We start from the raw sequence: 24,961 nt of genomic DNA, 5'->3' as shown, positions 1-24,961 counted from the left end.
TTTTTTCCAAAATCCAAACCGAACCTTGATCAAATCTAAAAATCGTAGCTGTACAAACATTTGTAAAATACAAAGGTTTTCGTTTGAATAAATAAAAATAATAATAAAAAAATCATGTCATGTATAAACATCCCCACCCAGTCTACATGGGGAAGTGTGAAGAGGATGTAAGATCTGGTCAAGTGCTGGGTGTTGCTTTGATTTTACAAAAAATAAAAAATAAAAAAATAGATTTGAACATCGCAGTCCACTTTAGCATCTTTTCCGTCCTTTTTTATCCACACTGATCTTGAGCTCATTTATTTTCGGCTCCAGATCCTGGACCTCCCTTGGTGCCTGGATGCACATAATCCCATCGTGAGATACAGACACTTGCAGCAGCAGTGGATCAACACCAATAGGAAGGATGTAGGTGCGCTTGAACTCTCTGGAAACAAAGCCGTGTTGGTCCATCCTCTGGGTATGGCTTCCAGTCACCTCCAGGAGGTTGTCTACGGTTCGCACACTCAGTTCGTCCGGTGTGAACTGACAGACGTCTAATAGAACACGGTACCAGTCGTCCTCGTTGTCCACCTGTGAAAAGCCCCTCTCCAGCTGTTTGTTGATACGAGGACGGATGTAGTATCCATGGTACAGCACTGGAGCCATCAGGTCCTGTGGACTTAGCGCTGTGTAGAGATAGAAATGAGCTTGTACAAAAAAAAATTATGAATTAGGGATGTACATTTCCATAACTAAGGTAATGCGATTCGCATCTTGCTGCATAGCCAACATATGAAGCAGCTAAAATGTGAAAAAAATATGATGCTCTGCAATTCAATATGATACAGATAGTTCGCTTTTATTTCTTTTGTTCAGACAGACAGCAAATTATAAACTTAGTGCCTTCTGACTTTTAAACACAAACACACCTTTCTAGTGCAAAAGAAAGGTCCTTTTTCTGTTCTGCCTCCATCTCTACCTCTGCAAGGTTAATATATATTCTATGTGCCTGTAATGTTGTGATAAGTCACATGCACATAGGAGAGAACGGGAGAATGCATTTGAGAAACTTTTTTGGGAGGAGAAATCAATCTACATATAAAATATTAGTCACAAATTTCTTGTCACTTTCTAAATAATACAAATATAGTGCATCTACTAATAATTAGATAGAATCGGTTTTTTTACTCATTCAAATATGTTAAAGATGCATTATGATATAAATGCCAACTTATATTCAATGCACACTTTTTAAATCGATGCATCACTTTGCAAGAATCTGTGAATCTTACCATCCCTAATATGCATAATCTTCTAAGACCAGTATTTGACAACTGTAGCTGTAATATGCATGAAAATATGATCGTGCATTCAAAACAATCTACTAGACTTTCTGTGGTTCATCCCAAAGAATAATGCTAAATATGTTAACCTGGTCTGTCACACACGATTCGATTGTTTGCTGGTTTTGAAGGTTTGTTGCTGGATAGCACAATCCACACATACCTTACTAGTCCATGGATGAGGTCGGGAGTTAAACAAAAAGCTTTGCCAAGTGAAGAAATACTTTACCCACATGCTGATGTTGCATAAGCTGAGCTAAAGCATCTGCCGCAGAAACTGTGATTCACTGCAATGAGACCTTTCAGTTCTGTGCTGCAATAACTTGATAGCAAGTTGGCATTAGCCTTTTATCCTGTATTGACAGATTTAATATTCATGTAAAGTATCTCTTTCATACTGGTCGCCTGACAACACAATCCAAAAAAAAAATCTGGCCCCTCTTACGTCTCTGGAAACCCCCATATCTATTTACAAATCAGTGTTGCCAGCCTCAGATCAGGACCTCAGACTCCAGTGGTTTCTATTTTGGTTTTATATTATGGGTTTGATAAAAAAAATATTTCATTATTGGGATTGATATACTTGGATATGCCAACCTGCACTGGTTAGTAAGCTATTTCAGTGTGGTCACGTGTCGAATTCTATATATAGGTCATAGCTCAGGCTTCATTTTTCACTTCTGTGTAATATACTGACATGGTGGATGGCCGCTCAGGCATTTATTGTTTAATTTGGCCCATGTGCTGTTGATCCCTTTGTGTTTATACGTGCCATTTGGGTCTTCTTTAAGTTGGCTGGACATTGTATTAGAGCAGGATATTTATTGTGCTAATGTAGAAGTATGCCAGCTGACGTTTTTCTCTATACCAATGTCACATTTCCTTGTTTTATATTCTCATCTGAATACTAGCTTCTGAAACGTAGCTTTTAAACAAAAGATGTCATCGAATTGCTGATATATTTGGATCATTTTACAACTTACGTTTTGCAGATACACAATAAAACTTCAGCCAAATGCTTTCCCAAAGCTCTGTGTTGCTTCATTTGTAGAGAAGCTGGATTTCTATTGATGGGTCCCTTACCTTCTGCAAAGTTCTGGTCGTATATCCGAGCAGGAGTGCACATCTCGTAATTAACGCTCATAGGATACGCGTGGGGAACCGTGCGGTCAGTCATGTTGAAAAGTAATGCAGGTATCCTTTTGTAAAAGAAAATAGCCTTCTGGCTATTCAGAAATTGTGACAGTGATACAAAAGGGAGACGAGACGGAGAGAGGCTGTGAGCTTGTGACTGGACAGGGGTGATAAATGGGTCTAGAAATAGGTTCTGGCACACATGCCTGTACGGCAAGGCCTACAGGGGGCAGATGCTGAGTGACACTGGACACTCCTAGCGGGTTACCACCTGAGTCATCGCCATGGAAGAGATTTGAAGTGTGTAGGAGACTATTTCTACATTGAGTATCTAATAGTTTAAGATAAACATAACAATCAGGTATCAAACATATACCTTGAAAGGTCCCACCAGAGAGACAAAGAAAATACAGACTGGTTTCTCTGTTTTTGAGACTGTGACAGCTCCTGATGTAATTCTGGCCAACACCAGAATCCTGCCAAAATTGCTGCTCTTGAAATTAATTTGTTTTTTGCCAGCTGTAATTTCTGCCATTTTTTTTTTTTGCGGGATGTTCGTGGCTATAAAATGAATCGTTTTTACGAAGGTTTATGCGCATTGCCTTTCATTTCAACCTTAAAAAGGGTAAAAAGTCACTGTGAGTTTCATGTGCTTTCCAGGCAGTTTTGGTGGCTTAATTAGAAAGTTGTTTTTGTGTGCTGTGTGTGAAAGAACATAAAGGTTGTCTTACCCACTTGTTGACTAACTTTCGACTATCAGTCGATTATAGGCAAGACTTTGTAAATCCTTAGTCATGGACACCCCTAAACTGCATATTATTCCAAATACTAGATACAATACATTAAATACAGTTATTCACAGTAAACATATTGGGTTCAATTGTTCCCCCTTTTTGTGAAGCTGATTGGGTGCTGGCTGTTTCTCCTGGGTACTTGTGCCAAGAATGTTTAAGCCCTGTGCAACAGTCAGCCACCAGTCAATAAGTCTTTGGAAGTGAATTTGCACTATATGGAGGGTGACCATGCATAATAATCCCAGCACCAGTGGCCAAACAAACAGGCCTTGCACAGAGTACTTTGCCAAAAACAAAAGGTCTCAAAGGGAGCTCAGACCTCATGTCACGGCACAAACAGCCTAATCTTCTGTGGCACAGAACAGACTTGCTGGCTTCACAGTATTTGTGCCAAGAAACCAAAAGACCATTGGGTACTGTTGATCCTACATGGCAAAGTTTCTCCTATTTAAAGCCTGTGCTATAATCCATCCGGTGTCTTTGTGAATAAAATCAGATCACTGGTTTAGATAAATACCAGAAGAGGTGGACAAGACAACTAACACAAGAGAGTGGGAGGGACAAAACGAGGGAGGGGGTGAAAACGTAAACGGTTTACACCATTGTTCCAGGAAGATCCAGCCCTGTCTCGGTGGGTGTCGCTGGTCACGATATAAGCAGACAGGCAGGACGGACTACAGGTTGAATTCGAGGTGCCGTTTCGAGACAACATGGACATCGCCATCCAGCATCCTTGGTTCCGCCGCTCCTTCTGGCCATCCTTCTTCCCCAGCCGGATCTTCGACCAGCATTTTGGGGAGCACATTTCGGAGGATGATGTTGTTGCACCTTACCCTTCAATGTACTTCCCACGCCCTTCCTTCTTTCGTTTGCCCAGCTGGGTGGACAGTGGGCTCTCTGAGGTGAGCACAAACAAGTGCCATCTTTGTTCAGACATTTTTTTTACTAACATAAACAGACCTTGTCTTTTGCTAGTGCTGCTCTCACAAACTGACTACAGAGAGTAATATGATCGTATTTTTTTAGAGGTTTTTCTGTGAACTGCAAGTAATTTATCCTGATGGGGTTTTCCCTGAATTTTTTTTTACCAGTCAATTAAACCTGCTGTTAATCAGTTTAAAGGAAAGGAGATCTCTGTAGTCAAAGGGTTTTGCTGCCCTATAGCTATATTTAGACTTTCTGAATCCCAGGCTTATTATTAACACTGTTATTGTTAGCAATGTAAAGCTCTTACTAATATCACTCTAAACTTTCAGCAGATCTGCTACATTTAGGAATTGCACTGTATCATGATTGAATCCTGGGCTCCTAGTGAACATGAAGTACGTTTCTGAATAGATTATAACCTGACATGTTTTTTATATCAGATGAAAATGGAAAAGGACCGCTTTACCATCAATTTGGACATCAAGCACTTCGCTCCTGAGGAAGTGACAGTGAAGATCAGCGGAGATTACATTAAAGTTCATGCCAAACACGAGGATCGCCAGGTAAATCCAAAATCCGATCATCAGCACACGTATTAATAGAGAAATTTCTTAAAACATCCACAAGCCTACATTTTCGACCTGCATCTCGTGTCCCACAGGACGACCACGGGTTCGTCTCACGCGAGTTTGTCCGAAAATACCGTGTCCCCACTGGAGTGGACCCAGCCAGCATCACATCATCCCTCTCCTCCGATGGTGTCCTGACCGTCACAGCACCTCGCAAGCTCACTGATGTCCCCGAGCGCTCTATTGCCATCACTCGCGAAGACAAGAATGCAGTGTCTGGCCCACAGAAGAAGTAAAGCAGCGACATGATATCATGAGTCTGTCATCCCAATGTTTCCCCTGCTGAACCACTGCGCTTCCCTGCACTTACACTCCACTCTTGGGTCTAATCGGGTGTCAGAGAGTCAGAGTTGGGATTGACCTGTTCACCCTATGGTTAGAAACATTTTTGGTTCTTTCTTTTTCCATGCAGAAGTTATAACTAATTAAACCTGGAGTTTTGTTTTTGCACCCTGCGGATGCTAGTCATAGAAGACAATTCACCAAACAAAAGGGCTCTTTGTCAGTGTTAGCCGGTCAAACCTGAACAATGGCTGCACAGAGTTTGTGTGGGTTTTGGTGTGTAGGAAGCCTGGGCTTTTGAGTATTTGTTGTGATGAAAGCTAAAGAGAAGAGCGTGATCGAATTTTATCTCTTGATCGCTTATCTTAAAGAAGTGCATGGAATTCTGGTGTTTTCCAATATTCAGAACGGGTGGTGAGGTTCTATGGAATGAGAAAAAAAAGGAAGCGTCTTTAATCGTTCAACATTTTCCTTCTGTGGACATGGGAGCAGACAATACAACGCGATCAGGCACGATCAGGCAGTGAAGGAAGAAATGCTGTTGACGTTTTTTTTCTGTTCCTTAACGTATGGTACTCCAGAGAGGTTACTGCTCTTGTATGACCTGTGGTGACTGGAAACTTCATTCAACATCATTGAGCAGCGATTGTGGCTTTGAAAACATGATAGCGAAGAAGAGAGCTGACAAATATGCCTGAGGAATGTTTCTGTTGACTTCCTTCTGAATGTGTGTAGGTTTGTATGTATAAATGGCGGATGGCGCATGATGGTATGCGAGTATACCGTATGTATATATAAAAAAGTTGAAGGGGAACACAGGGGAGAAGGTTGAAGGGGAACACAGACAAAGCTGCTAATCTAACAGATTTGTTCATTTTATCACCTCCATTGCTTTAAAAGGAACCAAGTTTTCATACAGCTAATCTTCTCACAGGCTCCCTGTGTTTACCGCTTTATAATAAATACCAAGAGGAACAAATGCAGGGGAGCCCACAGGTCAGCGTTTGAGTTGAAGCGCCCTTTTTACACTGTCCTGGTCCCAGCATTAGCTTTCTCAAGCTAGTAACAAGAGAGAATGACTAATCTGGTTTTAGGTCAGTGAAAAGGGCCTACATCATGCAGTTCTGCTAGTTCCCTGCTTTAACATTCCTGACACCACACACAATGGAAAACCCAAAATGGAGCCGTGACGGTTTCTGTGTTATGGTTACTCATTGGCTATGAGCTATTAATAAATCCTGTGGTCATTTAAACATTAAACATGACTGGGTCTCTTTCTATCTATGGACTTTTTTAAAACTCTGATTTGGGTAAGAGGGTAATAATTGATGGGTGTCACTAGAAAAATTCACTGGCCATTACGAAGCATGCTGTCATAGCTGGGAGTTACGTAACACTGCATACATTTCTATAAACGATTATATTCACCCTGGATGAGCATTGATTTTAGTTTTACTTTGTTTCTTATTAAGTTTTGGATGCATGGTGAGATTTTTTGGCACTCAGTATCTGGATGGGGGTGGGGAGTGGGGGGGGGGGGGGGGTTGTTATTGCTGTTGGGCAATGTCTATAAAAAGACTATCAGGGGACCTATGAAAACATACCAGATAGCAGTTTGCCCTAAACAGGGTATGTATTTCGTGTGTTATTTTATCCGAGAAATAAAAAAAATAACATAAAAATGTGTAACTTGTCCTAATGCAGACACGTACCCAGAAAGAAGACTGAAATTTATTGAGAGATTTTTGAGTTTAGACACTTCTGGGACAACTTGTCAGGACTTTTTTCTGATGAATGGTGTCCACTGAAGTACAATCAGGAGTTTGGGACTCTCCTGGTGTCCAGGTGTGTGGTGGATCAGGCTGGTGATCCGGGATGCTTTGAGGCTCTTTCTTGAAAGCTGTGAGAACACAAAAACAATGGTAATACAACCAGCACTGTTTATTCGTCACACCGAAATAGACGCCCAATCATTATTTTTTCAAATTGTATTACATTTTATAACATAATTAAAATATTATATAAAAGAGACAACTCACAGCGGTTAACTGATGGTTTCTTGGTGAAAGTTGAGGAATATGTGGTTTCATAGTAGTGAGAAAACTGCAGAAATATATATATTTTTATTTGAATGCTTTTGAAGGAAGAATTTACCCATACATGTGTAAACATTGCTTTTCTCTCAGGTGGTGATTAAATTAGTTCATTTCTCTACACCTCTGTTCATTCATTGATCAGTTGTGGAGGAAGGATGCTGAAAAATCCCTGCTTTGTATACACATATAGAACCACTGACGTCATGTCTGGAATGACTAAAATCAAAACAATGATCAGTAGAGCAGACGATACAACCGGCTTTTACTTACACACACATGGTTAAATGCCACAGACCCCCTAGACATTAACTCTTTATACCGGTGGTTCTCAAAATGGGGAACATTGCAGGTGGGGTGCAATGAACGACAGGATTTATATAAATAGAAATGTGTGTGCTTAATTAATATTCATGTATGATTTTCTCTATTAAAAATAGATACAAACAAACAGGTCATTAATGCAAGTAAATTAAAGGAACAATGGGACCATTGTGTGGAAATAACGGTTTAATGTCAGCGACTTAACTACAGCAAATCATTAAACACAATTTAACAGACACAACGCACACTTGTTTTTTTTGTAGGTGTCGTTCTCGCTGAATGCATTTGTTGTTTTTGTTTTTCTTTTGCCCAAATTGCAAAGTGACAGTAGGACAACAGAATGACACTTTTTTATCTCAAGATTTTAAATGTTATTCATTAAGAAATTTATATTTTAATAAATAAGACATTTTTCAACGTAAAGTATCAATGAGGTGAATACGGTCAATTAATAATATATTACGTTCATCACAATTGCATACCGTTTTGTGGTGTCATTTGTGATGAATGTAATATATTATTAATTTACCGTATTCACCTCATTTCATTTTGAGTTCAAAGCCAAAGTTGTGTCTCGTTTATCGACAGCACATTACATCTCTAATGAAATCGTTTTCGATTCATTCGATATCAAAATCAAACAACGCTGACACGAGACTCCTACAGACACTATGAAGGTGATCGAAAGAACAAAATGAATCAGACTCAAAGAAAGATTCGTTGATGATGAGCGAGAAAGTTCAAAGATCTAAGTCACTAAAAATGATCTGAACTTTCCATCACTAATGCACGCTTGTACTCTGTCTTGAGAGTCGTCCCAGCACCAATTAACCATCTCGATGTGCAGAAGAGCAGAACGTACCACTTTTATTTGACGTTTATTTAACATTTTTACTCCAACCAATCACCTGATTGAAAATCATTAGATTTAAACAATGTGGTTGGTTGGAATGAACCCCCCCCACACACACACACACACACACACACACACACACACACACACCAGCCCTTTGTGAAAAAGTTTGGACACCCCTGACTCAGCGGTTCATTTTGGCGACCTCTGGTGGTCGAGTTTGCCCACTACCCCGGGTGCATTTCCACCTTCCCCTGTAGTGAAGTTCACACCTGGGACGTTCGAGGGCGACACGACTTTGCTCTGCCGGTGTCGAAGCTCTTCTCGTACCAGTTTCCGATCAGCGTGGGGGCTGAATAATTTTCCTCATTAGTGGAACAGCGCCAGCCATACTTGTGGAACTTGGCTTCTTCGTCGGCATCGCTCCAGACTTCACTCTGACCGGAAGCACGGAGCATGTAAAAAAAAGGTTGCCTGGCAGCTGTTCCTGAACAGTCGATTTTCTTAGACATTTGCAAGTTTTTTTGTTTGTTTTTACTTTCAGCTTATTTGAATAGAAATAAGTGATAGAAATGAACGGATTAAACACGGAGCGCTCCGAGTTTCATCTGTTACTCTCGTATACACGCTCCTTGCTGATATTCGGTTTCCATAGATACCATCGACGCGCAACCGGAAGTCGGCCATGTCCTAAACCCCGCCTCATTCCCTACCCTAGGGTGCAACCTAAATATTGCACTTTATTTTCAGACCGGCGCCATTTAGGATACAGCCCATGGTAACTTAATAAATAATAATATTCACATCATGGTTTTATTATTAAAGTAAAATAAAAACAATCTTTTCTTTTAAAAATTTACTTTTAAAAGACAAGCGCTTTATTTGACGCTGATTAATCACGTGACACGATTAACAACCCGGAAGTCATTATGAGTAACTCGTTTTTTATTTGATATTAAACTATATAAATGGTGTGGGTACTTTTAATTAAGCGTAATCAACACTTTTTTCAATAATGTGTGTTTAATAAAGCGGGTTTAAAACAACAAAAAACAAAACAAAACTATAGCATGACTGGTGCAAGAAAAGAAGGTGGAGGATGGCAGCAGCTCAGGGGCAGTAGAAGTCCCATTTCTGGAGAATAAATAAATAAATACATTTAAACGTTCACAGTATTTCTCATCAGCCAAAAAATAATAATCTAGAATGAATACATGTACAGTGTCCAACACACACATTTGTTTTGACCTCCACCTCCGCCGGCATCAGAGCATGGGTCTCTTCGACAATGCTGCTGGGGAAATGGCCGAGCCGAGCTTCCTGCTCGCCGTAGTACGACCCCTGGACCTGTTGCACATACGTATATGTTTCTTGTCCCCCCACAAAGTATTAAAAACATACATCTTCTACTGTGGATCCCCTAAAGCAGATTATTGCATGGTCTACAGTTAATCCAAAATAGGCTACACTGATCAGGCATAACATCATGACCACTTGTCTAACATTGTGTTGGTCCCCCTTTTGCTACCAAACATTCCTGACCCATCGAGCATTAACAGCATTAACTTCTTCAGCAATATGAGCTACAGGAGTTTGTCTGTTGAATCGGACCACACAGACCAGCCTTCACTCCCCACATCATTACTGAGCCTCGGCCGCCCACTACCCTGTCGCCGTGTTTGCAGTTGCCTGACCCAGTCGTCTAGACGTTACAATCTGGCCTTTGTCAAATTCGCTCAAATCCTTACACTTGCCCATTTTTCCTGCTTCTAACACGTCAACTTTGAGGACAAAATGTTCACTTGCTGACTAATAAATATATCCACACACTAACAGGTGCCATGATAAAGAGATAATCAGTGTTATTCACTCATCAGTCATAACGTTATGCCCGATCGGTGTATTCATTAATGAGTTTCTAAGTCTAAATGTCGTGCAAAGTGTTACAATTGTAAAAACTTACACTGCCCGACCAGAAGAGGTTGCCTTGGTCCTTTAGCATGGCATAGACATAGACAAGTTGGCCTTGGTGGATGGGAATGAAGCGACAGTCCTGAGGATAATAATCCTGGATAGCTCTGGCAATAAGAATAGGATCTGGAGGGGGACAGAAAATACTCCATATTAGACACTTAAAGAAAAAGGTCCACCCTGAAACACATTAAATTATTTCATATAAAAAATCTTATTTTTCTTTTTGTTGATGGTTTAAAAGTTAGGTGTTGGAGCCCCACGATTGTCACAGAAAGACAAGAAGATTGACTACTATTAGGAAAGAGAATTATTGGTAGGAAACCATTTAACCAAAGTGACAAATTCTTTGATTAAATGGTTCTCAATTTATCATTGAAAGATTCATTTACAGCAAAATAAAAATTGTAAAGATAATGTATTGATTATAAAGATTAATGTACAAGTTGTTTATGGCTGAATTCTCTGCTTAATAACCCACAATTAAACTGAAAAGCAACATTTCTGCGACCAAAAAAGATCCAAACTCAAAATATACAGTAGCATTAAACCTACCAAACATAGCGTATACCCATTCAAAAACTTTCAACCCATGCAAAAGTATTAACACCTGGCAGAAATACCATTTAACTACAAATAATTATGCTACCCATTTTTACTCACGACTACATTCTGCATCAGCACACAGCTTCTTATCTGAGAGTTTTGGCATCTGTCGTCCAGCCTGTGTGTCTAAAGGCAGCAGGCCACACAAAACTAAGAGCAGCGCCCAGATACTTGAATTTCTCTTCATGGTTAATATGGTAGGAATGGAGTAGGGGTTCAGGGTAAAAGAGCTGTGTTCAGAAGAAGGAGTCCAGTAAAAGCCAGCCTTCACACCACTCCCACCAGCTACTGCAAACAAACACGGGGTGGAATGATGGCCAAATGTGCTTCTGGGAAGAGAAATGCATGGCTGGCAGCTTAGATGTAGTCAGGGGCTGTATTCACAAAGAATTCTTAGGTTAAACGTGTGTCTTAATTGGCTGGTACAGGACAATACAATAATAATTTTAAGGGTTAATCCACTAAGCATTAAAGTCCTCAAACCTAAAATAATTTCTTTAAAAAAAAAATAATAAATTCTAACGTGTATTCAAATATACAACATGAATGGTTCATACACAGGTATTCAAATAAAATCCCATAGCACAATGATTACAATAAAAAAAGATATATATGCAAATGTTTTGTACATACAAACTAGAAGGACACCATGGACACATTGTGTAGTCCCGAGGAGTAAAATGTTCAGCAGGAGTGGTGTGATGTATCCTGATGCAGGAGCCACAGAGCAGTTTGTACTGAGGTAAAATATGCAAGAGCTGAGAGCAGGAAGTAGCCAAGAGGAGTTCGACAGGCTTCTGCTTGTGTACAGATATTCAGCACACTCACACTACTGTAGTCAGGTGGTCTGCTCATGCTACATCAAGGCCCAAACAACTGAGCTTCCCACAGGGTAGAAAATAAACAGATGGATTCCTAGTGGGACTTCGTCTAGATGGTTAGTTGGAAACGCATTGGAAATGCATAGAATCCATTTGAAGAGGATTCAAGACAATGTTAATGGCAATCTCATTATATATATATTGTAATACCTCAAGGAAACTTTCTAAAATATTTAAACCAGACTGAATACATTTAACACCCATGATTAAGATCACATTTTTCCTCTATTCTGATGTTTAAAGTAACATTAACTAAACTTCTTTGACTCATAGCTGCCTGATTGGTTAATAAATGAGCAGGTGTGCAGGTGCTGCTAATGAAAAACAAGGCAGGTGAACACTATATATTAAATATAACTGAAATAGTGCAAATGCCAATCATAGTCCTTAATTTGACCACATTATGAAGGCGTGAACCAACAGGACTGGTTCAATTTATGGCTTAACCGTGTGATTTCATCACCTGAAGTGGAAAAACTCCCCACCTTTTTTTTTTTTGCATCACCAGGTTCATACCCTCCTACCTGTTGAAAACATGAGCAGAAGGTGGAGCTTGGGTGTTAACCACAGAGCTTTGACTCCAAGGAAACCACCAGTGCCTCCCTTGAGCAATACATGAGAGCAGCGAAGCAGGAACTTGCCAGGTAAGAAAACCACAAACTAGGATTTGATTTGCTGTTAAAATCTATAATGTTCTTACTTCTAAATAAAAATTTGAGGCTAATCAGAAGCTGTTGTGTTGATGTGATGTGACCATCAAGGCTGATGTTAGTTGGAGTGAAACCATAATAGTCTAAAGTGAAGAAAGTATCACGTAGGTGATATCAGGGTCCAGGAAATAAGCCTTGAGGTTCTAAATATGATCTGCTCATAGCCTGCTTCCTTAATTAAATGGTGAAGTGGTTCAAAGGAAAACCTTTTTCAAACTATTCGGATGGTCAGCTGTGTAACAATTGCTCGGTTTCTGTCCGAGTGGCACAAGCTGTAAAAGGCATGGACCACTTTCAGGAACACAAAACCAGTCTGGCAGACTTGAAAGACTCCTGGAATGTGAAGGAAACACTACAGCTTTTGTTATTTTTTTCCCTTCACAAAAGCAGTCAATAGACAGGCCCTGGGGATTTTTTGTAAAACATTCTTTCTCAGGTGTTGCAGAGTGAAACAAATCTATTTCTGTATGCGGTATCGGTTTCAGAGGTAAGATAATTATCACTAAATCTTTGTGTGTTTTTGTGTTACCAGGGTTTTTTGATTGCTGCCTACCAAATCCTCAATGAAGACCTTCTTGACAACTAAGACCTGAAGATGTTGATTTACTTTTCACATGCTAACCAAAACTGAGGTTGGAACCCACAAACTGCGCTAATGATCTCGACACGAAAGGAAAGTCTGAATTCACCCAGTTTGGATGATTCATTCTTTCCCTTCACCTCATCGACCCCTATCGCCCGGCATCGCATAATGGGCCCAGGGGTCGGAGCAAACCACCTGCTGGCCTCCCATGTCGATCATGAGAACAGCTCAACTATGCTGGAGAAGGATCTCATCCTGGCAGCGGAGGTGGGCCAAGCTCTCCTGGAGAGGAACGAAGAGCTGGAAGCTCATCTGGAACAGATAAGACGAGACAAAGAGGTCGGGTTTCCTTTACTGACTGTGCTGTTATGCAAAACCAGCCTTTGATTTAAAGTTCCTGGTTCGAGTCGTGTGAAACTTCGATTTCCAAAGCCACAGTTGTGTTGCGGTTCTTTGGACTGACTGGAGTTCTTGCTAAGTAGTATGTTAAATTATACACTCTATGAGGGTATACAATTTCAGTAGGGTAGTTGAGACCAAAAATGGTAGAAAGGTCTTTTTTTTTTTGTAATGAAAACTGCGCAGTCATTTCTGTAGGCGTGAAATAAATATCCAGATTGTTAGACAGGAATTAACAGTAATGGGTGGCTACACCTTATTACACCTACCACAACAACCTACCTTTATGTAAGATGAACAATTGCATGACTGTACTGTATTAGCTTCATTGTGTCGCTATAAATTAGCACCTGAATTGCTACACCGAGCTAGACATGATTCATATACTCCTATCAAAACAGTCTGAAAGTATGGAAGATAGAAATTGTGTTCATATGTCTATACAAATATTCATATCCATCTCATGCTAAGTAAAACAACAAAAGACTAGAAAGCAACCTAGATAGTTTACTGGCTTGTTTACAGTTAGCAAACTCAGTGCTGGATGCTAAAAACAAATCCGTGGCAAGCCTGTTGCAAAAGTATTGTGTCACCTGTATGTGATTTTTGAGCATTGCATCCCACATTTAGTCACAATTTACTCTTATAATTCCCTTCACTCTTCTGGGAAGATGTTCCACTAGATTTTGGAGTGTGCTTATGGATATTTGTGTATACCCACAAGGGTGTTACGAAAGGCAGGTACTGATGTAGGTGAGGTGACCTGGGGTACAGTCAGTGTTCACATTCATCCCAAAGTGTTCAGTTGGGATGAGATCAGAGCTCTACACCAGGCCACTCAAGATCTTCCTCTCCAAAGCATGTAAAACATCTTTAAGGAGCTCACTTTGTGCATAGGGGCATTGCTATGCTGGAACAGGTTTTGGGTTTCCAAGTTCAAGTGAATGCAAAACTCTATTAAAGCGCCATCTAAAGACGCCCTGTACAATTGAGTGCCTTCAGTTTTGTGGTAAATGTTTGGAAAAGAAACACATAGCAGGAAAGGTCAGGTGACCCAATACTTTTGTAAATGTAGTGTATACTTGCTACTTGAACAATTTTAGACACAGATATATTTCATGTACTTGACTTAATAAATGGACAAATGGTCAGACTTAACAATTAAGTGAGGAAAGACAAAAAACACATTCGGAAATACAATGGAAATTGTATTGGACAGAATGAAGAGTGTCCTGGCGTAACCCTGTGGGTCTCTACTGAATATTTTTTGCCTTTTATTTGATGTCATATTAATGTATGTATACCATTAAGGACCAATAGAACACTTATGTGCTAATGGTCACTTGTTTGTATCTACTGGAAGCCAGTAGGGACTATTAGGACACCATTAAGCATCCAGATTCCCATAAGTTTGTACATGGGTGTCTTTGATGAGAATGATTTCATGATGCACACAAACACAGTACACAAACGGTTTGGGAATGGTTTAAAATGGGTGACAGCTGATGGCTTGGGATGAGCTTTGTAGTGGAAACCTTTAGACTTTGATATGGTTCGATTGTTGGTTTGATTAGATTTTTCCAGCAGGGACCTGAAAGTTCTCAGTCCTGAAGGCTGACATAAAGGTGCAGAACCATACCCTAGATCTTTATAGAAATTGTCATTTAATATAAACTGTACAAGCCCTATGATGTTTGAATGACTGTTACTATAGAAATGGCTTGGCTGCTATTCTAGAAAATTGGTCAACACCTTCAGACCAGGCAAAACAATACTGTTGTAATAAGAGTCATGTGAGTCATCAAATACCATCTTCCTACAGCTTTGCAAGCTTGTTGAGCTCTACTGAAACTCATAAAGTGGAACGAATTTTATGTTTCCTTATAAGCGTAAATAATAAGAATGTGGTATGTGTGTTTACAGGCTTTGCAGCAGGAGAAGCATACGCTTCAGAGACGCCTGGAGGTACGGGAAATGGAGGCCGGGCTGCGGGAGGCAGAGCTCCAGGCTGATATCACCTCACTACGACAACAGTTGGACCAGAAACATAGCCAGGTAGTTAGAAGAGTACGACCACCACAAGATGCCTTGATTCCCTTTAATCTGTGCTTTACCATCTGTGGATTTATCTTCATTTTGGCAACTCTGTCGATAACAGGGTCAAGACAGACGTCGTGAAGAAAGCGAGCAGCTTACACAACTGTCCAATCACAACCAGAAGCTGGTGGAGCAGCTGGCTGAGGTGACCAATCAGACATCTTGAAAGTGTTTGTTTATACCTTGTGGTGGTCTAAAATTAGAATGCGCCCATATGATTAATGCTACACGATTCTCATTATCTGTCCATCTCTTACTTCCAGGCAGTGTCGCTGGAGCACTCTCTACGCCTTGAGCTTCGCTCTCTAAGGGAGGACATGGAGGACACTAGTTTGAGCAGATCAATAAGCTCTGCTCGGCTGGACAGCATGCAAGCAGAGGTACTGTATGCACAGACTTAGTAGAGGAGGATTCGGAATCCACACACATTTTAACAAACGGATATAAAGGATTGATTTTTGATTTATAACTGGACCAAATATGAGAATTTAAAAACAGAACCGAAAACTTGAAAGACACACAAATTTGGAAAAAGTGACCATAAAATAGAAAAAACACAACAGGAATTTCTTCAACACTGCCACAAAACCAAAAAAAAAAAGAAAAACCCACCATATCAGAAAACTCCAGAAAGTTAAATTGTATGATTTTATTTTAGATATGTTGTCAACTTTACTGCATTTGGTAAATGGAGAAATTGTAAATTTGTAAAAATGGGGAAAAAAACAGCCGCCTAAAAGATCCCGGATTTTAAAAGACAGAAATAATAACATGGGAACAGAAGTAAAACCGTGAGAAATACTTAAATACTGGGTCCTTGCAGCATGACGTATCGCACAATAACAAACATTTCCTTATTTAACAGAATCGAGTTCTTAAAGAGCGTTGCTCCAACATCGACAAGCAGCTGAAGTCATCAGAAGAGGATATCGAGAGGATGAGGATTGAGAGGGATGGAATGCGTGCGAGACTCCTTGAACTCCAGACCGACCTGAAAGAAAAGGAGGCTGAGGTAAGAATAGATGGATGGATGGATGGATGGATGGATGGATAGACAGATGGTCTGTCTGACGGTTTGACTGACTGACTGACTGACTGATGGTCTGTCTGACTGATTGACTGACTGACTGATGGTCTGATTGACGGTCTGTATGACTGACTGATGGTTTGACGGTCTGACTTTCTGGTTGACTGATGGACTGACTAACTGACGGTCTGTATGACTGACTGATGGTCTATCTGACTGACGGTCTAACTGTCTGATTGACTGACTGTCTGATGGTCTGACTGACGGTTTGACTGACTGATGGTCTATCTGATTGACTGTCTGATTGACTGACTGTCTGATGGTCTGACTGATGGTCTATCTGATTGACTGTCTGATTGACTGACTGACTGATGGTCTGACTGACTGACTGAAGATCTGACCAACAGACTGATACAATGTGATGTGAATGTAGTAGTGCAGTTTAGAATAGATACTGCTGATGCAAGAGCAGACTTGAGATGAACTGAGGTGACCAGTGTAACAGGGAATAATAAATGACAATAAAATGGCAGTGCATGTGGCCATGAATAGTGAAGAAGCAGAAGATCCACCGGCATCGGTTATATTTATTATAATAAATAGCATCGTAAACCTTTCCAAAGAATAAAGCTGTGATGCATTAGATGGGGTTCGTAGGAACAGAGTCCATATTTGCTGACATCCCTCTCCAAAAAACTTCCTCTTTTGTGAGCAGTAGATTACCACTAACGTTCACCTTGCCAAGAAAATTTAAAGCAAGTGACGAGGTGGCTTAGGTGTCTCAGATTAAATTGGACTGTCTGTGGCTTTTTGCACAGCTGGAGCAGCACCAGAGCGAGGCGTTTCAGTTACGCACCATGAATCGGAGCCTCCAGCAAAAAGTCCAGGTGCTAGGAGAAGAAGCCAGTCTCGAAGAGGTTACATGCTTTCCCCTGTCCCTCCAAAGCGAACTGCAACAATCACAGGTAGTAGTAGTAGTAGTAGTAGTGTGTGTGTGTGTGTGTGTGTGTGTGTGTGTGTGTGTGTGTGTGTGTGTGTGTGTGTGTGTGTGTGTGTGTGTGTGTGTGTGTGTGTGTGTGTGTGTGTGTGTGTGTGTGTGTGTTTAAATACAAAATGCAGTTTTTAAATGATGATCAAGAGGAAGTCCAAATAGCTATTCAAATTTGCTTAGTAATATGTGAAAAAGCAATTACCCCCTAAACCTAAGAACTGGATCTGCCACCCTTGGTGAAAACAACCACAATCAACATTTGTTATAACTGGCAATGATTCTATTAGGTTGCTGTAAAGGGATTTTGGCCCAGTCTTCTTTGCAGAATTGTTTGAATTCAGCCACAGTGGAGGGTTTTTTAACACGATCCGCCTGTTCAAGGTTCACTTCGCAGCATCTTAATCGGATTGTCTAAACCAAAACCTTCATTTTGGGATTTTGAGGTGAAATTTGTGGTGTGTTTTGGATCATTGTCCTGCTCGCAAGTGTGCTTGAGCTTAAGGTCATGAACTGGACATAAATGATTGTTCTCCTTCAGGATTTTTTGGTAGAGAACGAAATTCAATTTTATGCAAAGCAGCCCCCAGACCGCCACGCTACCACTTCCAAAAGCTGTGTTAGTTTTACGCCAAATGTAACAGGATGCACAGCTTCCAAAAAAGTTTTGTCTCATTAGTCCATAGAATATGTACCCAAAAGTGTTGGGGATATCAAGATGGTTTTTAGCAAACGTGAGACGAGCCTTTGTGCTCTTTATGGTCAAGAGTGGCCTTCACCTTGGAACTCTCCCAAGGATGAATTTTCACAGATGTTTTCACAGCAGTGTGTGTGTGTGTGTGTGTGTGTGTGTGTGTGTGTGTGTGTGTGTGTGTGTGTGTGTGTGTGTGTGTGTGTGTGTGTGTGTGTGTGTGTGTGTGTGTGTGTGTGTGCACATTTTTACATACTTGAGGTAAATTGGGGTATGTCAAGTCTAGTGCCTTACTAGTTCCTATATTCTCTTTTAGTAAATCTAACCCCAACCCTGGTCCCTCATTCCACATGAGAAACTGAAGCTTGTTGCTAAAAAACCTTACAACACTTTACCAAAACAGTACAAAATCACTGACACTGGAGACTCCTTCCATAAATCTTTGATATGATTTCTTAGGATCATTTTATAATCAAAATGCACTAAAAAAATTTTTAAACCAGTGCCCCCAGCAGGGGTGCAGCTGCACATTTTGCCAAAAGGTATGCAAGATCATGGTTGGTGCCTCCAATCCCCCTGCCAAAAACAAAAAAAAGAGTGGTAAGTACAAGAATAAATACACTACATGCAACAGCGCCCCCTGATGTGCGGTGCCCCTGAGCACTGCATATATGCACTGCATACCCCATTTTTGCACCTCGGGCCCACAAATCATATCCAACACACCTTTGCCATTAGAGTCGTCATCAGAGTTTTCGAGCAAGTGGTGAACTTTTGAGTGTGGTTCCTCTCCAGGTTTCCTCCTCATGCCATCCCAGGGAGTTTTTCCTTGCCGCTGTCACCACTGGCTCGCTCATCAGGGATAAACAATTATAAGGAACAAACTTATAGGGAATAAACGTACACATTCTTTTATACAACCTTATAACCACTTTATCTGTCTAAAGCTGTTTTAAAACAATGTCCATTGTAAAAAGCGAGACACAACTAAATTTTATTGAATACTTACGCAAGCTATTGTAATATTTGGTTTCATGCTGACAATCATGTGACCTGCCCATTTTTTAGTAATTGTGATTAGGTATAATTGTAATTGGGTAAAATTTATTTAATTATTTTTTATTATCAGTGGTAGCTCAGCAATGAAGGTGAATGTTCTATACTAATGACTGGAAGGTTGTAATATTCAGCCTTGGAGCTGCTACTGTTGAGTTCTAAACCCTCAATTTCTGATCTTCTGGATTTGTGTGGATTTATATATATATATTTTTTCATCCCTTGAAATCGAGTTGTCTGCAAAATCAAAAGGTTTCCTCCACTGATCCTACTGAATGTCATTTGGTTCAACAGGACAGAGAAAGCATCTTGGCCCATTCTGATATCCTGCAGGAGAAGGAGGAGAAGATTGACAGGCTTAAGAAAGAGGTTGGTCCACTTTTTGTCAATAATTTGCCAGTGAGCACCGACTGACAACTGAAACCTCTATGGACATCTATTAAACTGTCAGTTGTCCACTTTAGTTGATTCAGGTCTTGCATCTTAAATTTGCCCCAATTTGTTATAGATATTTTTTTTAACAATGGGTTGCCACAAATAACAGACAATAGAAAAAACAACAGCAGGAAAAAATAAGACCATCAGAGAAAATGTTTCCATTATAAATGCTATTATCACACATCAGCTATTAACCACTGAAACTATAACCGAAACGTTTCATGTTGTTTTGTTATACACATCATTAATTTATAATCAAAATAAAACTTTCATTGTCGATTGATGCTTAATTATCACTTAATAGTCCCTAATAGTCCACTATACACAAACAAGTTGTTCAAGTTGCTGGTAGTTTTTTATTTCGTCCATAATGGAATCCACTAGACAAATGCCACCAGCAGAGGGCAGCAAACTCCTAAAAGATACTCACCATTACAATTTCCATTAAAATCAATGCAAATTCTATGAAGATTTCTATTGGTTTTTCCAACAAGGTATTTTGAGGCTAAGAGCAATATTCTGAAGTGTTCTGACCTCTGCATAGTTTAAGTTTGTGCAGCCACAATGGATTTCTGTCTCAGTAATATTAAAATATAATAGTTCGGTCACTGGAGTAGCCACAAATATTGATCTGGTGAAAAAATAAATAAATAAAAAAGCCAAAAAAAAAAGAACAAATTCTACCTAAAAGCATTTCACACTCACCAAGATCACACTCTTCTATCACTGTTCTGCTTATCCAACCATCTCTAAGGGTGTAAGGAAGCCATTTTTTAAGACTTCCCACCAAGGTGGTAGTGTGAACTTCCCCTTAATGTCTGAACAACTCATGAACAGCCTTCAAATCATATCAGAGGACCTACTTTTTCAAAAGGACAAAAAAAATCCCAGTGCTTTTCTAGCTCTTTTCGCTACAAATTTTTGACTTTTCTTAGTATGCAAACTAATAAAATCGCCTTTGTTTATTGATTTATGTCCATCTGGATAAAGATGTCTGCCATATGCCTCAAATATAACTGTACATTTTGACCAATTGTTCATGCGTTATCTTTTCACCAGTATAGAACTTTTCCAAACAAAAAAATCGATACGACGGTGGCCTTGAATCATCATTTCTCCAAGGCTACTATGTTTTTCATATTTATGTTCATGTTTCATGCTTTTAAAAGTTTTCCTGGATGCGTTTTTTTTTTTTTTTTTTTTTTTGTAGCTGAAGTCCAGCCAGGACGAATTGGCAGCACTACGAAAAGAACTCGAGCTGTTCCATAGCGATCCCAGCAAACGACCGTACAGGTAAAAGATCGCCTTGACAAATACCCACGATTTTGTTCATATCAATCTTCAGATTGTTTTAACTCTTTGTAAATCATATGAGAAAAAGAAATGGCATGACTCAAAGTCACATTGAGCGAGACACCTTCTCATGCTATACTGTCTCTAATGGCTCATTTGTCAATCTCGAGCAAGATTTTCAGGAATGTCTAGAAAACAAAAAACTGACTTGCTACGCGTAGTTTGAATCGATGGCGATTTGAGATAAAGTTGTTTGTAATGATAATGGGTGTTAACTGACTTTCCCAACGTGCTTGTTTCGTCAACACAGTGCCCTGGAGGAAGAGCTGGAATCCGCGCGCCAGGAACGCGACACCCTCAACCAGCAGCTCCTGAACACCATCAGGCACAAGGTGGCGCTCTCTCAGGAAGTCGAATCGTGGCAGGTGTGGAAACTTGTTCTCCAATACCACTTTTAGTATTTGTACCAAAAAAAACCCTATTTTTTCGTTTATTCACAAGAAAGACGTTTAAATGATATGCAGTAGCAGTGTTTATTTACTTACCAAGAGCTTGTAACCGGTTCGGAAAGAATTGAGTAATTTAATGTTGAAATGCCGGTTTCGTCCTTGTTTTTCAATATATCAAAGGGGTAAAATGTACTCATTCATTAATCCATCAACCAAACATATTGAAAATATGTTTCACATAAATCTCTCTCTCTCACTCTAAAAGGCACTGAGGGTTAAATAGTATATTCCTGTCACTTTTTGTTCAGTACAATAATCAGAATATAGGTCATGCTTTCATAACCAGATTGGACTACTACTAAAAATGATTCATGGGGTGGCAAGAGGGGGGCATGAATATTATAAGGGGTGGCAAAACTGGAGCATGGTTCTTGTGGATTCAATATATATACACTGTGGTGCACATTTTGTATTGGTCTATAAAAATTTTATAAAGACTGATGTGTGATTTGATTTGATTTGACCTGAACCTGAAATCTGGATCGCATAGACTTAAATTGAAGGAGATGTAAATGATCTTTAACATTTTCTGTTCTACTCAAATCATCACATCTTTTATTGAAGCGCCGCTGCTGTAAATTGGAGGAAACTGATTACATTTATATTTTATACACGTTCCGGGGTGGCATATGGGGTGGCAATGCTTTTTCTAAGGATAGCAGTTGCCACTCCATGCCACCCTGCTACTGCCACTTGCTCCTGATTAAATGCTTTTGTTGAAGGGTTAAACTCAAGAACCATTGAGATTTAGACTGTACTTTATATAAACAAATATCGAAATCTAAATTTAATTTACTTAATCTATTTTTGGAAAGCTGCTTTGTTTGCAATGTTTGTTGATTCAAAGTGTTGTAGTAGAAATGTATTGAAAATAATTAAATAAATAAAGCTCAGGTGAAATCTTTTTACATGGTCAGTTGGACCTGCATTAAACTCCACATTGACTCTGATGTCCTGCATGACAATTTAAACCTTATTAGTAACCGGGCTGTGGGTCAATTGGTACCGGGCCGCACAGAAAGAATACATAACTTACGTTATTTCCGTTTTATTCATTATCTGATTCTGAACAATGTTTTATTTTGGATAAACATTCATCTGCACATCTGTCTATGACTCACTCTTGATGCATGTTAAGATACTTGACTAGGTCACATGTCTTACCTCCATCTTCTACCTTCTTAAAGGTGCTGCTCCGGCCTCTAACACATAATTCATAATACATTACCGCTAAATTGAAACCCCCAAGCGAGCAAAATAAACAAAAAAACAACACCGTGGATTCCCGTTTATTATCATTTTTAGAAAAATTTTGTTTTATTTTGTTGAATTTTTCCAGCCACGCTTTAAAGGCCGTGAAAATATTGTCCGACATTAATCCGGTCCGTGGCGCAAAAAAGGTTGGGGACCGCTGATCTATCGTGTCTACTAATCTAGTGATTGGGCAGATTTTTGTTTTCCTTTTCTCAAACTCTCTCAGATTTCCTGCTTTTATCCTTTTTTTTTTTATTTATTAATTCATTGAATGGCAACATTGAACGTCAATGTTTTTTTTCTCCTATTTGATCTCATCCTGGTTTTCTTGATTGATCGTGATTAAATATTTGAATCAATTGACAGCCCTATTTTCTTTTTTATAAACTTTATATCATTTGTTCTGTCTTCATATATTTTATTTAATGTTGATGATGATACATTTTTTGATGATGATGATTATTATTAGCAGCAGTGATTAGTAAAGGTAATTATCAACCATTAATTAAACGCTGCTCTCCAAATTTTACATTATCTTCAACAATACAAAGGCAAAAAAATGTATTAAAGATGGCCGCATACCGGCTCATTTCCAAACAACTCGCATGCTCTCATGTCCCGCCCAGGTTAAACGGCAGACCATGACCTGTGTAACTGTTTAGTTTTTGTTTTCCTGCCATACCTCCATCCTGGTACATCGTCACATCTCTAGATAAGCAGATACGGGCACGATGTCATTCTTGAGACTCTGTTTTTAATCATGTTTTCTTTTGTCTTTCGTCCAGGAGGACATGCGACTGGTGATCTCTCAGCAGGTACAGCTACAGGTACAAGAACGGGAGAAGAAGAAAGAGACGGAGAAGATGGAGTCTCCCCTGCAAAGAAACATTCACAAAAGCAGATCTTTCCGTTTACCAAGAGAGGAGGGGAAAAAGAGTTTCTTTTCTTCTCTGTTTGGTGGGGACTAAAAAAAAAGTTAGCTGAAAAACACTTGCGGCAAAACTACAGAAAGGAAGAGGATGCAAAACTACTGTGAAGGACCAATGAAAAAAAAAAAGCAGCTCTGAGTAATTTTGTTCAGGATTGTAAATAAAATAAAGGAGACTAAACATAGTGTATACAATGGCATGACATTCATGCATATTTATTTTGTCTAGATTTATGCTTTTGTGTACAAAATATGATATATAAATGTTTATTATGAAAACCTGGTTGATTAAAAAAAAAAAAAAAAAAAAAGACTTGAATCTCTTTCATCATGCTTCACAGATCATAAATGTTCCAGACTTAGAGGTAGCAGCTGATTTTAAATCATTCCGATGCTTCACAGAACCCTGTATAGGGCAACGAAAAAAGAAATGATAAATATATATATATAATCCGGTATAATTATGTCCACCTGCCTAATATTATGTTGGTCCCCCTTTTGCTGCAAAAACAGCTCGTCGATCTCGTCTGTAGCTTCACTATTGAATCGGACCACACAGACCAGCCTTCGCTCCTCACGTGCATCACTGAGCCTTGGCCGACCATGACCCTGTCATCAGTTCACCACTGGTCCTACTTTGGAGCACTTTTGATAGATACTGACCTAATAAATATATCCCAATCACTAACCAGTGATAATCAGTGTTATTCACTTAACAGCTCACAATACCTGATCTGTGTGTGTGTGTGTGTGTGTGTGTGTGTGTGTGTGTGTGTGTGTGTGTGTGTGTGTGTGTGTGTGTGTGTGTGTGTATATATATTTGCGTTTACACCTGTTTTTGTGGTCCTTCATAACTGTCTTCATTACGGATATTTTTTGTTATTAATTTATATACTATATATATATAAAAAGCACCACATCTATACGCTTGGGAATTTGTTCCCTCACTGACACACTTTTGCTAAAAAAATAAATAAAAAAATACGCCCCACATAAGGGAGAGCTTTCATTTACAAATTGCATGCATATGATGTAAAGTCTTCCAAACCACCCCTTATAAAAAAATAATATAAGGTACCATTAATTCTACATATGCTTCAAATCCTAGTCAAATCCTCATCCTGTACAGTTTTCACATTTTCCTCAATCGCCTTACTAGCAGCCTCCTC

The 24,961-nt window shown here is 39.5% G+C and overlaps 5 protein-coding genes across 7 annotated transcripts; 2 read left to right on the top strand and 3 right to left on the bottom strand.

Annotated features, from left to right (window-relative positions):
• Positions 1–12: 12 nt before the first annotated feature.
• hspb2 (heat shock protein, alpha-crystallin-related, b2) lies at positions 13–3,652 on the bottom strand. The gene is made up of 2 exons (XM_083531063.1): positions 2,409–3,652; positions 13–668 (listed from the first exon to the last, which is right to left on the bottom strand). Exons 1-2 carry the CDS (start codon positions 2,500–2,502, stop codon positions 253–255), a joined length of 510 nt encoding a protein of 169 aa, XP_083387189.1. The 5' UTR covers positions 2,503–3,652; the 3' UTR covers positions 13–252.
• Positions 3,653–3,823: 171 nt separating this feature from the next.
• cryabb (crystallin, alpha B, b) lies at positions 3,824–6,351 on the top strand. The gene is made up of 3 exons (XM_083531062.1): positions 3,824–4,155; positions 4,621–4,743; positions 4,842–6,351. The coding sequence occupies exons 1-3, from the start codon at positions 3,964–3,966 to the stop codon at positions 5,043–5,045; spliced, it is 519 nt and encodes a 172-aa protein (XP_083387188.1). The 5' UTR covers positions 3,824–3,963; the 3' UTR covers positions 5,046–6,351.
• On the bottom strand, positions 5,452–9,145 carry cfap68 (cilia and flagella associated protein 68). The gene is made up of 3 exons (XM_083531064.1): positions 8,634–9,145; positions 7,131–7,194; positions 5,452–6,991 (listed from the first exon to the last, which is right to left on the bottom strand). The coding sequence occupies exons 1-3, from the start codon at positions 8,871–8,873 to the stop codon at positions 6,843–6,845; spliced, it is 453 nt and encodes a 150-aa protein (XP_083387190.1). The 5' UTR covers positions 8,874–9,145; the 3' UTR covers positions 5,452–6,842.
• Positions 9,146–9,227: 82 nt separating this feature from the next.
• On the bottom strand, positions 9,228–12,086 carry mia (MIA SH3 domain containing). Of its 3 annotated transcripts, none has more exons than XM_083530772.1 (5): positions 11,572–12,086; positions 10,996–11,312; positions 10,325–10,458; positions 9,598–9,708; positions 9,228–9,495 (listed from the first exon to the last, which is right to left on the bottom strand). In XM_083530772.1, exons 2-5 carry the CDS (start codon positions 11,123–11,125, stop codon positions 9,472–9,474), a joined length of 399 nt encoding a protein of 132 aa, XP_083386898.1. In that variant the 5' UTR covers positions 11,126–11,312; positions 11,572–12,086; the 3' UTR covers positions 9,228–9,471. The 3 variants fall into 3 exon arrangements, with proteins under 3 accessions (XP_083386898.1, XP_083386899.1, XP_083386897.1); XM_083530773.1 differs by having other exon boundaries at positions 10,996–11,223; XM_083530771.1 differs by having other exon boundaries at positions 10,996–11,226; positions 11,572–12,085.
• Positions 12,087–12,203: 117 nt separating this feature from the next.
• bicdl2 (BICD family like cargo adaptor 2) lies at positions 12,204–24,103 on the top strand. The gene is made up of 11 exons (XM_083530752.1): positions 12,204–12,463; positions 13,062–13,451; positions 15,435–15,566; positions 15,670–15,753; positions 15,872–15,988; positions 16,474–16,620; positions 17,454–17,600; positions 19,665–19,739; positions 21,019–21,101; positions 21,412–21,526; positions 23,650–24,103. Exons 2-11 carry the CDS (start codon positions 13,185–13,187, stop codon positions 23,830–23,832), a joined length of 1,350 nt encoding a protein of 449 aa, XP_083386878.1. The 5' UTR covers positions 12,204–12,463; positions 13,062–13,184; the 3' UTR covers positions 23,833–24,103.
• The last annotated feature ends 858 nt before the right edge of the window (positions 24,104–24,961 follow it).

Source organism: Silurus aristotelis, assembly GCF_946808225.1.
Source record: "Silurus aristotelis genome assembly, chromosome: 26".
Classification (NCBI taxonomy): Eukaryota; Metazoa; Chordata; class Actinopteri; order Siluriformes; family Siluridae; genus Silurus; species Silurus aristotelis.
Note: the sequence above shows the minus strand (reverse complement) of the source record. Positions and strands in the feature narration are given on the sequence as shown.